This window comes from Diaporthe amygdali (assembly GCF_026229845.1).
Source record: "Diaporthe amygdali strain CAA958 chromosome Unknown NODE_22_length_803717_cov_65_427750, whole genome shotgun sequence".
NCBI classification, from domain to species: Eukaryota; Fungi; Ascomycota; class Sordariomycetes; order Diaporthales; family Diaporthaceae; genus Diaporthe; species Diaporthe amygdali.
In genome coordinates, this window is record NW_026517042.1 from 21,138 (window position 1) to 36,419 (window position 15,282).

Genomic DNA, 15,282 nt, shown 5'->3' on the forward strand with positions numbered 1-15,282 from the left:
TGGCTTGTGATGACGGTGTATTGATCTACAGATGATTGTTGGGCTGGGTTCGGGATATACCCCTTTAGTAGCTACGGGCTCAGTAATAACTCAACCAAAGAGTCAAGAGCTTATTTTGACTGGTAAAAATTCCTTTAAAGCTACTGCTTTGACAGGGCGAAACCTGGAGTGATCCCTGAGCGTGCCCAACAGCTAAGATCCCTGCAGCGGCGGGTGGTATCTTATCGGGGCGCGCATACTCGGGAAATTTTCTGGGCGCTTGTTCTCTGCAAGCGTCATCCAGACATGCCACCGCGGTCTGCTCACCAATTGCGTGAACAATGCTTCCCTTGAGGCTGAGAGGCAGTCGTGGCATCCGCACACGTTATGTTTGCGCCTCATGTTGCGCCCATGTCTCCCAGGGCACTGGTGCCCACGGTCGAGAGGCCGCCCTAAGCCGAACCTACGCGACGAAGAAGACGGCTTCTGAGACTGCGGACGACTCAGCACCAGCCCAACCTTCGCAGGCAGACAAACCGGGCTCACGCAAAGCACAAACTGCAAAGGCTAAAAAGGGTGAAAAACCAGCGGGCCGACAGAAGAAGAAAACGCCGAGTCCGCCCAAGGCCAGCAAAGAGAAAGCTGCGGCGGCCGCCGATGCCTCGAACAAACCTGATGAGACAGTTCAATTATGGAAGGAAACACTCGATATCCTGAAGAGCCTCCAAGAAACACAAGAGCCTGTTCAAGGGACAACGGGTGAAGCTGCTACGAAGGGAAAGGACGGCAAGAAGAATGACGCGAACACGAAACGGTCGTTGAAGTCGCACTTCCCGCCGATACAAGGCGCTCCGTCCAAGGCCGCTGAGAGACAAGCGAAGCTGCTTGAAGGGACCTTAGACGTCCTGAAAAACGTACTGACGGTCCAAGCTGATCAAAGAACCAAAGCGAGCAAGACGGTCAAAAACAAGGGGTCCTCTGATCCGACGACGAAGCCGGAGCGCAAGCAGACGGTAAACAAGGGCGCAAAAGCAGACGGCAAGATACCTCCAGGGGTCAGATCAGGGACTGTTGAGGCTTCTGTGGCACAAGGCTTTGCTGCTTTGGTCGAGAAAACCCGAGCGGAGAAGAAAGCGGCTGCTCGAGAAGGAGGCTCAAAGTTCAACAACTTGGGAACCGGACAGCCTGAGTTCAAGAACTTGACAAAGGCTGATAATGTCGGACATGTAGGTTGGGGGAAATCGAAGACACACAGGGATATCAAGAAGATTAAGACACGAAATCAGGGACTCGAACCTGTTGACGTCGACAAAGCGCCGGTGCCTCGTGTTCAATACGGCCTGGACCGTGTCCTGTTCAATGAGGGTGTCTACGTGCTGCAGGACCCCCGTACAAGGGTGTACAATTTTGATCCCTACCTTGCGACCATCATGCCTGTGGACCAGTTTGACTTCGACGCCTTGAAGCAATATGTCACCTCTTCCAAAGACACGACGCTCATTGATGTAGCCAAGAAGCACAACAAGAAGTTCACAGGATCCACTTCAAGCATGACCGCCACATTATCCCATTTCCATTATCTGCTCTCTTCGTGGAGGCCCATAAACGATGAGCGGATCTCCAACGGCTATATACCCGATAGTGTGAATTTCGGCGCTATCCTCAGGGCGCCGGCCGCGACGTTCCTGCACTACAAGAATGGTACCTACGCCATTGATGCGGACAAGGAGTATGACTCCGAGACTATCCTCAGCATGCTCGGAAAGTCTATGGAGAAGCTCCTTACCGCTCCTAAGGAGGAGTTCGAGAAGTACCGCCGGTCCAATTCACATCAGCTGACGGAGGAGGAACGCAACGCGGAGGAGTCGTACCATTACACGACATTCGGGAACTTCATGATGCGGTCCCAGTTGGATGCACAAGATCCGCGGCTTCCTGGAACTGGTGTGTTTGACCTCAAGACAAGGGCCGTCGTCACCATCCGCATGGATGCCAAGAACCCCGAGAAGGGTGTCGGCTACGAAATCCGACAGCGTCAAGGCCAGTGGCAGTCGTTCGAGCGCGAATACTACGACATGATCCGCCTCGCATTCCTCAAATACTCGTTGCAAGTTCGCATGGGTCGCATGGACGGTATCTTTGTTGCGTACCACAACACTCAGCGAATCTTCGGCTTCCAGTACATACCTCTTGAGGAAATGGACCTTTCTCTTCATGGCAGCACGGACATGACAACGGGTAACCGGGAGTTCATGGCCAGTCTTGAGCTATTGGAGGAACTGCTGCAGAAGGCGACGGAGAGATTCCCTGAGAAGTCGCTCAGGATCCATGTGGAGACGAGGCCGTCCAAGGCCGTCCCGTTCATGTACTTCTTCGCCGAGCCCGTCAACGACGATGAGATCAAAGTAATTCAGGAGCAAAATAAGGAGGAAGCTGCGAAGTTCCAAGAAAGAGTGCTTGGTATCAAGCCTAAGGACGAGGCGGCGCAAGAAGAATTGGACGAAACTGAGGAGGCTTTGGCTGGGGAGGTCGACTCAGCCGAGGATGCTGTGCTCAAGGAGAACATTGTCGAAGAGGCAAGAGAGACCGATGAGGACGTTCAAGAGAACGACGAGGAGGACAGCGAGGACGTGTGGGAGGACATGATGGAAGTCGTCGAGCAAACGATGGAGAGTGACGCTCAGGGCATTTCGGCAATCCGCGATGCTATTGAGGACGCCCTCGAGCAGAGCGGCCTTCTACATGCAAAGTCCTCGGAGGAGGCTGAGCAATATGTAGAGGCACTTCTGAAGGCCATTGTCGACGTAAACGCCGAAAGGCCCAAGACAGACGACGAGGCCGTGCCCGAGATATCTGGAGAGCAGCAAGAAGCTCAAGATGTGCGCCCTCCTGAGCAGACCAACAACATCAACCCAGAGGCTAGCAGCCCCCAGGCGGCGAAGCCGTCGCGTTTCGGCTTTCTTTCCAGCTGGTTTGGTGTCGGCAACAAGGAGGCAGACACAACGGCCAAGCAAGAACCCACGAAGCAAGACCAGGACGACCGCACTCCTTCCGAGCAAAATTTGGCCTCCAGAGATGATGCCCCAGACGCAGCCGCCACAGAGAACAAGGCTGCAGATGGCAAACCAGATGACATCTTGAAGGATCTCCTCGTCAAGTTGACTACACGCATCGGATCTTCCAGCGACTCTCAAAAGGCAACGGAAGAGCTATCGGAGGACCAAGCCAAGCTTCGGAACTTCGAGAGCATCCTGCTAGAGATGATGCCTAGAACCCAGGAGTCACCCACGGAAGCAGCGGAGGAGGGTGATGAGGCCAGCGACGCGGATGAGGCCCTGGAGGACACCCCAGCCTCGAGCGTCGGCGAGGAGTCCACGACGAAGCCGGTAATGGGCATGATTCTCACCATCCGCAACAAAGTCAATAATGAGTACGTGAGGCGGCCGGAGAAGCTGAAACCCACGGACAAGTGGGCCGTCGAGTATACCGCGGAGGAGATCCCTGAGGACAAGGTGCAGGATCTCTACAGCGCCATGAAGAAGCGGCGGTATAGCGCCTATTATAAGGAACCCGGCAGGGACCTTTTCAAAACAATGTTCGACGGCAAGCTCGCCCACTACAGCCGCCTGGGCGAGCGCTTCAGGCAGGAGGAGACGAAGCTCGCCCAGACGCAGCCACTGCATGTGGTCGGGCAGGATCCGCCCTCTGGGTACGTGTATATGAGGAAGCCGGGACCCGGCAAACCACATCACAATCCGCTTGCTATCCGTATGCTGGAGGCGCGTGGGATGACCCCGCTCGCCCCGCCTGTCAACTGGGACTCTCAACCTACGAAGGAGGATATGGGCGGGGGAACAGAGGTGGAAAAGGAACCCGTGGAGGCGGCCAAGGAGAAATCGGCTTCGTTCCGGGAGTGGAGAGAGCGGGACCAGCAGAGGCAGGACAGGGAGAAGGAGCCGGAGAAGGATTCATGATCGGGGAAGGGAGCTCGTTGTGGTGCTGTATTATTATCCAGTGAGTGTAGCGTGTAGAGGCATGGTCCGGTAGACGGACGTGGGCCATTCACGCTTGCATATCTTGACCTTATCCACTCATGCAGGGAGACTGTCTAGTCTAGGGGGACTACTCTATCATATTTATGGGGAGGAAGAATGGCGTAGGTGCATTGGTTGTGCTTGGGTCATGATTTAAGAACTCCAACCTTTATCACTATTTGCATTGCAGGCTAGTGCGATGTAGTTGTCTAAAACACTATAACGAGGAATACGGTGTTGAACATAGCACTTGAGCAGAAACAACTTGTCTCAGGGACTAGATGCATGCCAGGAGTCATAATAAGCGGCTGAGACGACGGCTGGACTGGTCTCCAAGGATGTTTCACTGATCGCTGAAGCAAGACGTCCAGGCGCCTTGAGAATCTAGCTGAGATTGTACCAAAAGACTTTCACCACAGCTGCAGGAAAACAAGTGACCGAGCAGCTGGGAGAGATACAAATAGAGCTTTTGATATTCAATTGAATATCGGAAGTTAGATTTAGATTTCTTCCAATTGAACCACAGTAATTGAATGTACTCATTGCAATGCAGAGACCCGGGAACTGAGGATGCACGTGACCACCCCTCGCTTGCTCGATCTGGACTAGTGCAGCTTCGAAGACGCACGGTCTTCACACAGCACCGTGCACATGCTGCTGCAAACTCGCAAACCCACCAAACCCAAAATTTCTCGAATTTGGCAGCTTTTCCGCCTTCGTAGTTGACGACCTCTTTTCTCAACCAAACCGTCGACACAACTAACCAGCCATCGACACTCCGAGGTCAGTCCCCGACCACCCCACTGCGACAATTTCAATTGCGAACATTTCTCTCAACTCGAAGAAGTACGCCACATACTGACAGTTCCCGATTGAAGCAGGCCGATTCTTGGGCAAAATGGCATCCCGACCTACCGTCACGATCCTGGGTGCCGATGGCAAGGCCACTCAGGCCACCCACACCTTCCCTACCGTCTTCACCGCCCCCATCCGTCCTGATATCGTCCAGGAGGTGCACAAGGGAATCGCCAAGAACAAGCGCCAGCCCTATTCCGTGAGCGAGAAGGCTGGTCACCAGACCTCTGCCGAGTCCTGGGGAACTGGTTAGTACTTTCGAATTTTCGAACACCATTGAAAGAGCTGGAACACGACGAATCAAGAGGGGGAAGAGCGGAAATTTGCGAGAGGAGTGGGAGAAGCAAATCAAGCAACGAGCACTTCGATTTTCGACGACGACGAACGGCTTCTGAGCGGGAAGGGGAACCGGAATATGATATTTCACACCAGGCTGAGAAAATGCTGCTGGACGAACTGAAGCTGACAAGAAGACATCCAGGTCGCGCTGTCGCCCGTATTCCCCGTGTCTCTGGCGGTGGTACGCACCGTGCTGGTCAGGCTGCTTTCGGTAACATGTGCCGTTCCGGTCGCATGTTCGCCCCTACCAAGACCTGGCGCAAGTGGCACGTCAAGATCAACCAGAACCAGAAGTGAGTCGATAGAGCCAGGCACCTGCTTGCGAACGCAGCCACTAACAGAATCTAGGCGATTCGCTACCGCCTCTGCTCTGGCTGCTTCTGCCGTCCCCTCCCTGCTGTTCGCCCGTGGTCACCAGATCTCGGCCGTCCCTGAGGTTCCTCTCGTCGTCGACTCCGCCGCCTTCGAGGGCGCTGCCGCCGCCAAGACCTCCGGCGCTCTTGGTCTGCTGAAGGCCGTTGGTGCCGGCCCCGACCTGGAGAAGGTCAAGGGCTCCAAGAAGCTCCGCGCCGGTAAGGGCAAGCTCCGAGGTCGTCGCCACCGCCAGCGTCGCGGCCCTCTCGTCATCTACGACCCCGAGGTCGACGGCAAGGAGCTCGTTAAGGGTTTCCGCAACATCCCCGGTGTTGAGACCTCCTCCGTCTACTCCCTGAACCTGCTGCAGCTGGCCCCCGGTGGCCACCTCGGCCGATTCGTCATCTGGTCGTCCGCCGCCTTCAAGGCCCTCGACAAGGTTTACGGCACCACCACCGAGCCCTCGGCCCTGAAGAAGGACTTCCTCCTGCCCTCCAACGTCGTCGCCCAGGCCGACCTTACCCGTCTCATCAACTCTTCCGAAATCCAGAGCGTCCTGCGTGCGCCCAAGGGCGAGGCCCGGACGAAGCGCGGCCACGTGCAGAAGAAGAACCCTCTCAAGAACAAGCAGGTTCTGCTGCGCCTCAACCCTTACGCCTCTGCCTTCCAGAAGGAGAAGCTTGGCGAGAAGAAGTTCGAGGGTGGCAAGCCCAAGCCTGTGTCTGAGGCCTTCAAGCTCACCCTGGCCGAGTAAGGATGGGGATTCTTTGGGTTTCTGGGAATAGGGAATTGAAATGGGCTGCATGATATTGATGGTTTCGGCGTTGGTCAGGAATGTGTGAGCCACGGTAGCACATTTGCCAAATCCAAAAGAACATGGAATTCTTTAATGACTCTTCACATAAAAACGCCTGTCCGATACTGTGATGTGTCTTACCTCTGCTTGGGCTTGCTCTGAGCAGAGTGAGCGGTGTGGTGGTACAGGCTGTCAGATCATGCGTGCTGTGACGTTCACTTATCAAGAAATCGAATCCATTATGATACCACACCGGTCATTTCGTCGTCGAAGGTATAGAAATGAACAGTACTCACCTTGACCGTTAGCGTACGGCCTACAAAATAAACAGATAAACACTATCAAGGTTGTAGATCGATAGGATGAAGATGCCTAGAATGGTTCGGCTCAACAACAAACCCGCATGGTGCAGTAAGACAAAACCGAAATGTTGACGACCTAGCCAAGCCCAGGTTCAGAAACCAGCAATATATGCGCAGCAGACGAGGGCTCCGCCACGACTGATCAGGGGTTCGTGCGGGTTGCTTGCCCGGCCATCGTGCAGTCTTGACTGTAAGTGTATCTGATTAGGAAGACAGACATCATCAGCATCGAATCAGTGGGCAGTCCCGCGCTTGACAGGACTGGATGAACATCAGGCATTTGGAAATGTATTTGGGTGGGAGGCGTGATGCGCGCAACATAGCACTTCGATCCTTGGCTCACCCAGAGGCTGGATAGCTTTCATTCTGTATCCAATCACTCGCTGTACTCAGAAGGTTCATCATAAATCATGAAATATTGACACCAACTTGGAAATCCCGCAGTACACAGAAACGCTGGACAAAATACAATCCCAATATCCTCAGACAGACTTAACACCCAAGGTATAACCCCAGATTTCCAATGTCCTCCTCGTCATCGCCGTCGGCATCTTGTGCGGCCACGGGCGACTCCTTGATGAGATCTTCCAGATCCTTGGCCTTCTTGATAGCCCAGTACTTCCTGACGCCCTTGACGAACCTCTCCGAGCACAGGTCCACGTTCTCCTCCGTCTCGGCGGCGAAGCACAGCCGGAAGTGCTGCCAGCCGACGTTCCTGCGGATCTCCTCGGTGGCTGAGAACATCATGCCTGGGCTGACAATCACCTTGTAGGGGCTCTTGGTCAGGTGGATGAGCAGGCCCGTGGCCAGGGCCGTGCCGTCGATGATATCCTTGCCGTCGGAGCTGGCGGCGCCGAACAGCGGGTGCTGCTCGAAGAAGACCCTGATCCAGACGAACATGCCGCCGCGGGGCCACGAGAAGTCGTACAGCTGCGTCTTGGTGAGGACGCACACGTCGGCGTCGGCGGGGGCGCGGGGCGTGCCCTGCTTGACGTAGGTGGCGCCCTCGTCCAGGATGCGGCACATGCGGTTCATGCGGCGCTCGTACTCGCCGCGCAGGCCCTCGATCCACCGCACCCAGCCGTCCGTGTTCCAGCCGCTGAAGGCGGCCCGCTCACTATTCTTGCGCAGCGACAGCCACGACCGCTCTACCTCGGCCGGCTGCTTGCCGATGATGAGCTGCGAGATCACGCTCTGCACGAAGCCCGACGGCTGCTGCGTCGACGACTCCGTCACCCGCACGAACCGCTCGATCAGGTCCGGCTGCGCCGTTATGAAGCCCAGCCGGCAGCCCGGCGCGACCGTCTTGGAGAAGGTGTCGAGCCTGATGACGCGGCCGTCTGTGTCGACGGCGAGGAAGGACGGGACGAGGGAGTCGAGGAAGGGATACCCTGAGGTCTTTTCAGGCTTGTAGGGAGTGGACAGGGCGTCGGCGACTGGTGGTCTGTTGCGGGATTTGCCTTCCTCGATGGCTGCAGATGGGAATTGAAGGTACCAGTAGGGGTCATCCTCGATGATGAGGACGTCGAATTTGGAGGCGATGGCGTAGAGTTCCTTTCGTCGCTCGAGGGAGAGGAGTATGCCGGTAGGGTTGTGGCCCATTCTGGTTTCAAGTCAGTCGCCATCTCATCGGTATGAGAGCTGGAGGCAGCAGTACTCACGTCACGGTGTACAACAAGTGTGGTCTCCGGCCCTTGGAGTAGTCCCAGTTGGTGAGAACGTCATCCAGACTTCCCGGCCCCGTCGCCACCATGCCGCCCTCGTCAGCCTTGACGGGCACGATCTGCACGCCCTTCGGCTGCGACTGGCTCAAGACGTTTCCGTATACGAACGTCTCGCACAGCAGGCCGGGCCTGTCGCGAACGTCGCCCGTCTCGGGGCTCCATGGATCGACAAACAGCTCCAACGTCTTGGACATGCCATCCGTCGACCCGACGGTTAGACAGACATCGACACCGCCCTCGTAGGGCACATTGGGGTGCAGGCGCTCGCGGGCGAACTGTCGGAGGAACGAGTACAAAGGTGGGTACCCCTGGGCCAGGCCATATTGAAGCGCTGTCGCGAGGTCGATCTTCTTCTCCGGATCGGTGTCGTCGGACAGGGCTTTCGGGACGGTGATGTGTGACGCCGCGGCGGGATCGGAGGAGCCGGATCCGTCAATCTTCAGCGAAGCGGTGGATTCGGAGAGATCGTCCACGACATTGGGCTTGTTGGGCGAGGGCGTCCACCGCTCCGGCTTAGCTGTTTGCGCCTCGAGGGTGTCAAAGGGGAAAAACCGTAAATTCGGCAGGCCTGGGTGTTACTAATTAGCGCTGACATTGGAAGCAGTTCACGAACCATAGAGGAAGTATATCGGAAGCTTAGCGCCCTAAAGGGCGATAGAGTTTCAGAGTACCCAACCTTATCTTGGGCCGGCTCATGAAGGAGGCGATTGCTTACCACCAGCCAAATTTCCAACACCAGGGATTCTGAAGAACTTGTAGTATGCCTTCATAGCACTGGGCACCCGATGTGCCGTCGTAACGGAGTAGTAGTGACTGAAGTCCTTGGGCTTTGGCTTGCTAGCCATCGCAGCCGAGCCGGCGGCTGTCGAGGAGCTCGACTCCATCGTGACGACGAGGTACAGGTTGGAGGGCAAGTTGTATATTGGTACGTCGTTGGGTCTCACGCAGCTACGTCGATCGATATATTCACGGGACTTTCGGATAGAACGGTGGCCTAGACATGCAGGACTGGGCCATTGATGGAGAAGAAAAGAGAAACATAATTGTCTATCAAAGCGGATCAATGACAACAGTATTCTTGCAGATTACAAATTCACCTGAAGCTTCCTCTCCGGCAGCTAACGCAAAAGCACACCATTACTGATAAGGAAGCTCCTATCCAAGACGCGCCCTTGTCCTACAGCCTTATCGAGGCATTGCGGGGGGAATGTCCCGTCTTACTTGGGACCGACAGCCGTCCGACTTCATACTCTCCCTCCCCCGACGAGCCGCATATAAACTCGACCATGTTGTTAGTTATTATTGAACATTTTCATTGTAACTTCTGCTATTGCTCGTATTTAGAATGGCCATGGATGGTTTGATCAACAGACACTATATATGAGAAATCGGGGGCAAGTCGAACTTGACACAAGGCTTTCTAGCAAGCACAGTATCATACTCCCTAACTGAAAGGCTGCCTATCATACGTACTACTTCTCTACCTAGAGCACGTATTTCCATTCCTTCTGATACAGCACCTGTATGAACAATTTTACCATTTACATAGTAGGCTATGCATTTTGTGCTTTGAAGTATCTCGATATACTAGGCTGTCAACTGCAGCCATTGATTTCAAGCCCCCGGAAGACGCCCTGCTGTGGTAAGGAGGCATGCGGATCTAGGTCCCATTACACTCAACTGCCCCTCGTATGCCGCCATATTCCCCCCTTCTGACGAACACAACTGAGGCGACCACCTTTCTGACTCGGGACGACGTCTAGATGCCATGCCACGTTCTTCTTTGTAATACTAATTGTCATTAGCTGAAATCTGGATTTCCATGCAGAAGATTTGTCTTACTTGCGCCGTCTACTGATGTGCTCCGGGGCATGACAGCTGACAGCGGGCTGCAGTTATGTCCAGCTACATCACCAATTGCCACAGCCACTTATCAAAGGACAGACTCACTTAAGGCCCTAGAGCTGGACCATTCGACAATCCAAAGCACCCCACCGTCCCGGGCTTTCCACACGGTTGCAGGATTTGGGTCCCATATTTCCCGGCTTAGGCTACAACATTTTATCTGTTTAAGTTCCTGGCCTGTTTTTCTTTTCTTTTCTTCGATTATTACTCCGCAATCCTACCAGGCAACCCTGATGATGATCACCTTCCCTCTCTAAGTGCGCCTTTCTCTACGATCATGAATCTGCAAAGGCTCTCCATCCTCGATGACGGGTATACGAGGCCGTGATAGCCTCGTGTATTGTGCTTTGTGGAATAGAAGGAGCCGAAAAAGCTAGAAGAGCTGACCTCGCGGCGCCTCAAAAGACTTTCAGATCTTTGTTTGACAGCGTGGGGGTTTGAGCCCCTCCTGAACTGCTTCTAGGAGCGCGTTGCGAGCCACTGTAAGGCTGCATCTCTGTGCAACGTATGACGTTTCAAATGGACACTATAGTCTAACGTGGCCCCACAACATGCTGCCCTTGTTGGTAGGAATTGGCCCAGCTGAACGTGGTGGGTAAGCACTAAAGCCAACGGCCTCCAGGGGTAAGTCTACATCAACCATTGTCAGCACCCTAACGCTCTGAGGAATACGTAATCAAGGTGATTCTGCCTGGGAATTATCTTTTTGAGATTCTCCATCGATTTAATGCGCGACACAAGCCCTCGGTCGACCGGTCTGGTTTTGCGGAATACGCAAGGAGCAGCCAGCGTGATGGCTTCTCCATGCCCGGGGACGAATCAGGATCAAGGTGGCACACAACTCTCTCTTCGGACGGAAGTTCCAAGTTCCAAGTGGGCAACAAAGGCGGAATGGAGCCAACACAAGTCCACAATACGGCGGCTGTACCTCACAGAAAACAAACCTCTCCGGGATGTTGTGGACATAATGCGCACCCAATACTCTTTTAATGCGACGTGGGTATTTCTCTTACTTTAGACTTCTCCATCTGTTCATGTAAACGCTCTGCTCACTTCATGTTCAGCCCAACAATGTACAAAAAACGTTTGAAATCATGGGGTTGTTCAAAATATATCCGAACAAATGCACACCCTAGGCCGGTTCCAATTTCTTGGTCGACATCGCCTGTATTTCTCAAATCACCCGCGAATTTCTGCGCCTCAGAATTTGTGCTCCTCGCTATTCAAGACTACATCAAAGAAAAGAACGACAAGGAGAATCCTCGGAGTGCTTTCGATAGTAAAGCCGTGTTGCAGTCAGAAGCACACAAGCACAGTGCACACGACATCTGCCGCGAGACGCTGGATGCGATTTTTTCAGGCTTTAAATCGGGCCTCGACGTCCAGACTTTCTCCAGGTCAGCAGCAGAATTCATCAGCTCGGTAGAGGCCTGTCGTGAGTTACTGTGTGAGCATCAGATGCAGGCAGCATTCTCCGAGCTACGGCGCCTGCCGATCAAGATACAGCGTCTTCTTCGAGATGAGCCACATCACGTATTACATGGGCTCTTTTTTGCGGTCATCAAGATGAATTGGGATGGAGAGGACTCGGAGGATGAAAACGCCATCCTGAGGACTCTTCTCAAGTACATCGCGGCCTGCGCAGGGGATTCTGCATTGGCTTGGCCAGAGACGTATCCGTTGCGCCGGATTTTGGAGGGATTTTCTCATATCGAAAGCCATGTTGACCTGGCCGAAGTGGCCATCAAGTGTTGGAAATATTTTTTGAACATGTCGAAGCCCCCTGGGGACGAAGATGCCGACACTTCTTGTGTCATCTCATCCTTCAGCCTCCCGCGGACCTTCCGAAGCGCCGCGGGTCGACAGGACACAACGACAAAACCTGCTTTAAGTGCATATGAGCGTCTGGGAATTGACAGACATAGGACGCGGTAAGGATCGCTGCGATATCAGTCTTTTCCTCTCTCCGTGACTCCGAGCTTAGCAGTTGTCTCATGATGGGTCTGGCTCAGTGCTAATTCTTGTTTCACCAGACTACAATATTTTCACAAGGAGGGCCTGAAGCGCGACAAGATACCAGCAAGGGCGAAATCTGCATTCAAGAGCCAAAAGTACCTGACTTGTGCGTACGAGGCGACCGGGCTGAAGCCCTGTCTGAAGCTATATTTGGATGAACTTGTGAGAGAAGCTGTGTATACAGCCAAGCGAACGGAAGATTTGGGCTCGGTAGTTCTCCGGTTGTCCCGCCTTGAATATATGCTCATGCAATGGGGTGACGAGGAGAATTCGCAATATGCGCGCCGCAACCTTGTTATATTCGGTGGAGCCAAATATGACAACACATGAAAACAGAACAGAAATGAGAAGAAAAAGATATCTAAATATATCGAAAAGGAACGATGCCTTCAACTTTTGCCAGTTGTAAAGTAGTTCTTCCTACTACTAATGGATGCTTCTGTGCAAAGAGCGCTACAAGTACACAATATATATCATGTCATGCCTCGGGCAGTGAGGAGATTGTCCTCACCTTAGTCGTCTTTGCCACACCGAGTGCAAGGGACATGAGGATTGACTGCAGATACGTAGTAGCCACTCGGAGCTCGCATTTATCAGACACTTCCCAGACAAGCTATAAGGCCAATCCCGTGAGGCTAGCTTCTTTGGACGCCTCATAAAAACGAAGGAGCAGGCTTCAAACTGTGACTCGATATTGGGGGCCTGCTCCCACAGAGCCTTTATGCTCTCTGCACATGCTGCTGCGGAGAGAGCAAAAAGAGATCTCCCCTCCCGGACTTGAACCGGGGACCTGTGGATAACTATATGCACTATTACAGTCCATCGCTCTGCCAACTGAGCTAAGGAGAGCTACTCGGAGTGAAATCCCCGTAATTCGGTGTATTGACATACCCGTGGTGCGGTGGTGGTGGAAAAATGGGTCCTTGAAAAACTTCTTCCCGGCAGATATCAACCAACGGATTCTGCACACCTATACCGCCTCACATTCGTCGCCAACTGAAGACTTTGAAAGCAAACCTCCTAAATACAAAGTTTCCTGCCTGTTGAAGCCCAGAAACAATCAAGAAGAAATTCTTTGAAAAAGTTCGCTGCATCTGTGGTTCTCATTGTGGTGGCGTCTTGGTATCTCCGGGATGCGATTCAGACGGCCGGCAGTGCTGTGGAACGGCGTACGATGAATTCTTCTATAATTGCATCTCGTCTAGGTATCTAATCACTATATAGCTCCTTATACAATATCCTGCTTGTTGACGTCACTTGGAGGTTGATATGGGAAACCAAGTTCCTTGAGAGACGTTGCCTTGCGCCCTGTGGTCTCAAACTTCAGCTTTGCCTCGACGTAAATCGTACGCTCCCACTTCTGCTCCGCGTTCCACACTGGTGGCTCCTTGCCCTTGTTGCTACTTGACTTCTGGACCCAGTCGTGAAACTCATCGAGAAGTTCGGCGTCGCCCAGCATGGGGAAGACGTGGAAGGATTTGCCCCGTATCTCAGCTTCCTCCTCTTCCCATCGCGACATCTCTTTGACGGAAGGCAATGTCAAAGAGTTGGACCAGACCCTGGAGAACACAGCAGCCTGTGCTTCAGAGACGGGGAAGGGCACAACTCTAATGGGTAGACCAGGGAAAACCAATGTGGGGTGGTCAATGTGGAACAGGTGCTTGTACAAGCCGTACACTCTCCCTCCGTTCGACACCAGCCCCGGTGTCAGGCTTTCCAAGAAGGGGAAGCTGAAAAGATACCCTGTGCAGTATAGGATAGCGCCCAAGTCCTTCTCAACTCTTCCATCGGTGAACTTGACGCCCTTCTCCTCAACAAGGAATTCCTCTATCGCTGGGACCTCTTCAGCCCGGCTGTGCTCCAAATTCTCGTCGGGAGTAGGCTCATGTACAGAAAGGAGCAGGGGACTCTTGCTGTGACGGCTGATTTGGGATGCGATGTCAAGGCCTGACGAGGCGTTGCCCACAACCAGCACCTTCTTCCCAGCGAAGTCCTCGGGCACGCGGTATGTCTTTGCATGGGAGACTACTCCGGGATGAGCGGCGTGAAACTCTTTGATGTTCTTGACATCGGGAATAAACGGCGTTGCGTAGTGTCCGTTGGCTACCACGACGGCGTCAAAGGTGTCCTTTGATTTCTGACCATCGAGGAGGTTCTCGGTCTCGATATCCCACCGGTCGTGGTCCCCTTCCCGCCTAAGTGACACAGTCTTGACCTGTGTTGAGAAGCGGACAAGGTGTCGAACGTCTTGAGAATATTGAACCAGGTACTCTTGGACGACTTGACGGGATGGGAAGATAAGTCCATCGTGGGGGAAATCCTGGTCTCCGTATTTCACTTCACGTGTTGGGTCAGTACACTTTCAGAGCAGCTGTCTTCAGACTCGGTCTCTGTTTGGGAGACAGTATTTCATGCACACCCGACCACGCAAGAAATCTCTCAAAAGATATTATAAGTAAAGCAAGGAGACGACAGGAAATTCCATACTGATGGTCCAAGGGATGTTGGTGTTGAGGAGTTGATACATCGGCGAAGCAAACACCGGCGCATCACCATCTTGGTCTTTGACCGGAGCATCCGGAGGGCAGAAAGGGCTCACTTGAGGGACGTGTTGGCTGGATGTGGGCTCTCGACTGTAATACCACACGCCGCCCACTTCAGGATTCTGCTCGAAGACGACTACTGAGTTAAAGGCCTGCTGTGCGACGAGGTACCTTGCTGCTGAGAGACCGCAAGGCCCAGCGCCAATAATGGCGATTTTCTTCACATCGAACGGCCCGGAGTCAACAGAGCCCATGGTGGTTTGTTGCCTTCTCGAGGAACCGGTGGAGCTCAGCAAGCAAAGTTGGATAGGCACGAGAGGTGGGCGTCTTATCACTGCGCGCCTGAGATAGCTCGGTAACTGCGAGGAATGAGTC

At 53.7% G+C, this 15,282-nt stretch overlaps 5 protein-coding genes across 5 annotated transcripts; 3 read left to right on the top strand and 2 right to left on the bottom strand.

The window, feature by feature from the left end:
- Positions 1–320: 320 nt before the first annotated feature.
- On the top strand, positions 321–3,953 carry J7T55_004474 (mitochondrial membrane protein; the record flags this gene model as incomplete). Its single annotated transcript, XM_053130168.1, has 1 exon — positions 321–3,953. One exon carries the CDS (start codon positions 321–323, stop codon positions 3,951–3,953), a length of 3,633 nt encoding a protein of 1,210 aa, XP_052991403.1.
- Positions 3,954–4,911: 958 nt separating this feature from the next.
- On the top strand, positions 4,912–6,315 carry J7T55_004475 (uncharacterized protein; the record flags this gene model as incomplete). Its single annotated transcript, XM_053130170.1, has 3 exons — positions 4,912–5,116; positions 5,350–5,500; positions 5,556–6,315. 3 exons carry the CDS (start codon positions 4,912–4,914, stop codon positions 6,313–6,315), a joined length of 1,116 nt encoding a protein of 371 aa, XP_052991404.1.
- Positions 6,316–7,211: 896 nt separating this feature from the next.
- Positions 7,212–9,327, bottom strand: J7T55_004476 (uncharacterized protein; the record flags this gene model as incomplete). The annotated part of the gene is made up of 3 exons (XM_053130171.1): positions 7,212–8,322; positions 8,381–9,011; positions 9,159–9,327. 3 exons carry the CDS (start codon positions 9,325–9,327, stop codon positions 7,212–7,214), a joined length of 1,911 nt encoding a protein of 636 aa, XP_052991405.1.
- A 2,587-nt stretch (positions 9,328–11,914) lies between these two features.
- On the top strand, positions 11,915–12,694 carry J7T55_004477 (uncharacterized protein; the record flags this gene model as incomplete). Its single annotated transcript, XM_053130172.1, has 2 exons — positions 11,915–12,279; positions 12,382–12,694. 2 exons carry the CDS (start codon positions 11,915–11,917, stop codon positions 12,692–12,694), a joined length of 678 nt encoding a protein of 225 aa, XP_052991406.1.
- Positions 12,695–13,592: 898 nt separating this feature from the next.
- Positions 13,593–15,161, bottom strand: J7T55_004478 (flavin dependent monooxygenase; the record flags this gene model as incomplete). Its single annotated transcript, XM_053130173.1, has 2 exons — positions 13,593–14,701; positions 14,852–15,161. The coding sequence occupies 2 exons, from the start codon at positions 15,159–15,161 to the stop codon at positions 13,593–13,595; spliced, it is 1,419 nt and encodes a 472-aa protein (XP_052991407.1).
- Between the last annotated feature and the right edge of the window lie 121 nt (positions 15,162–15,282).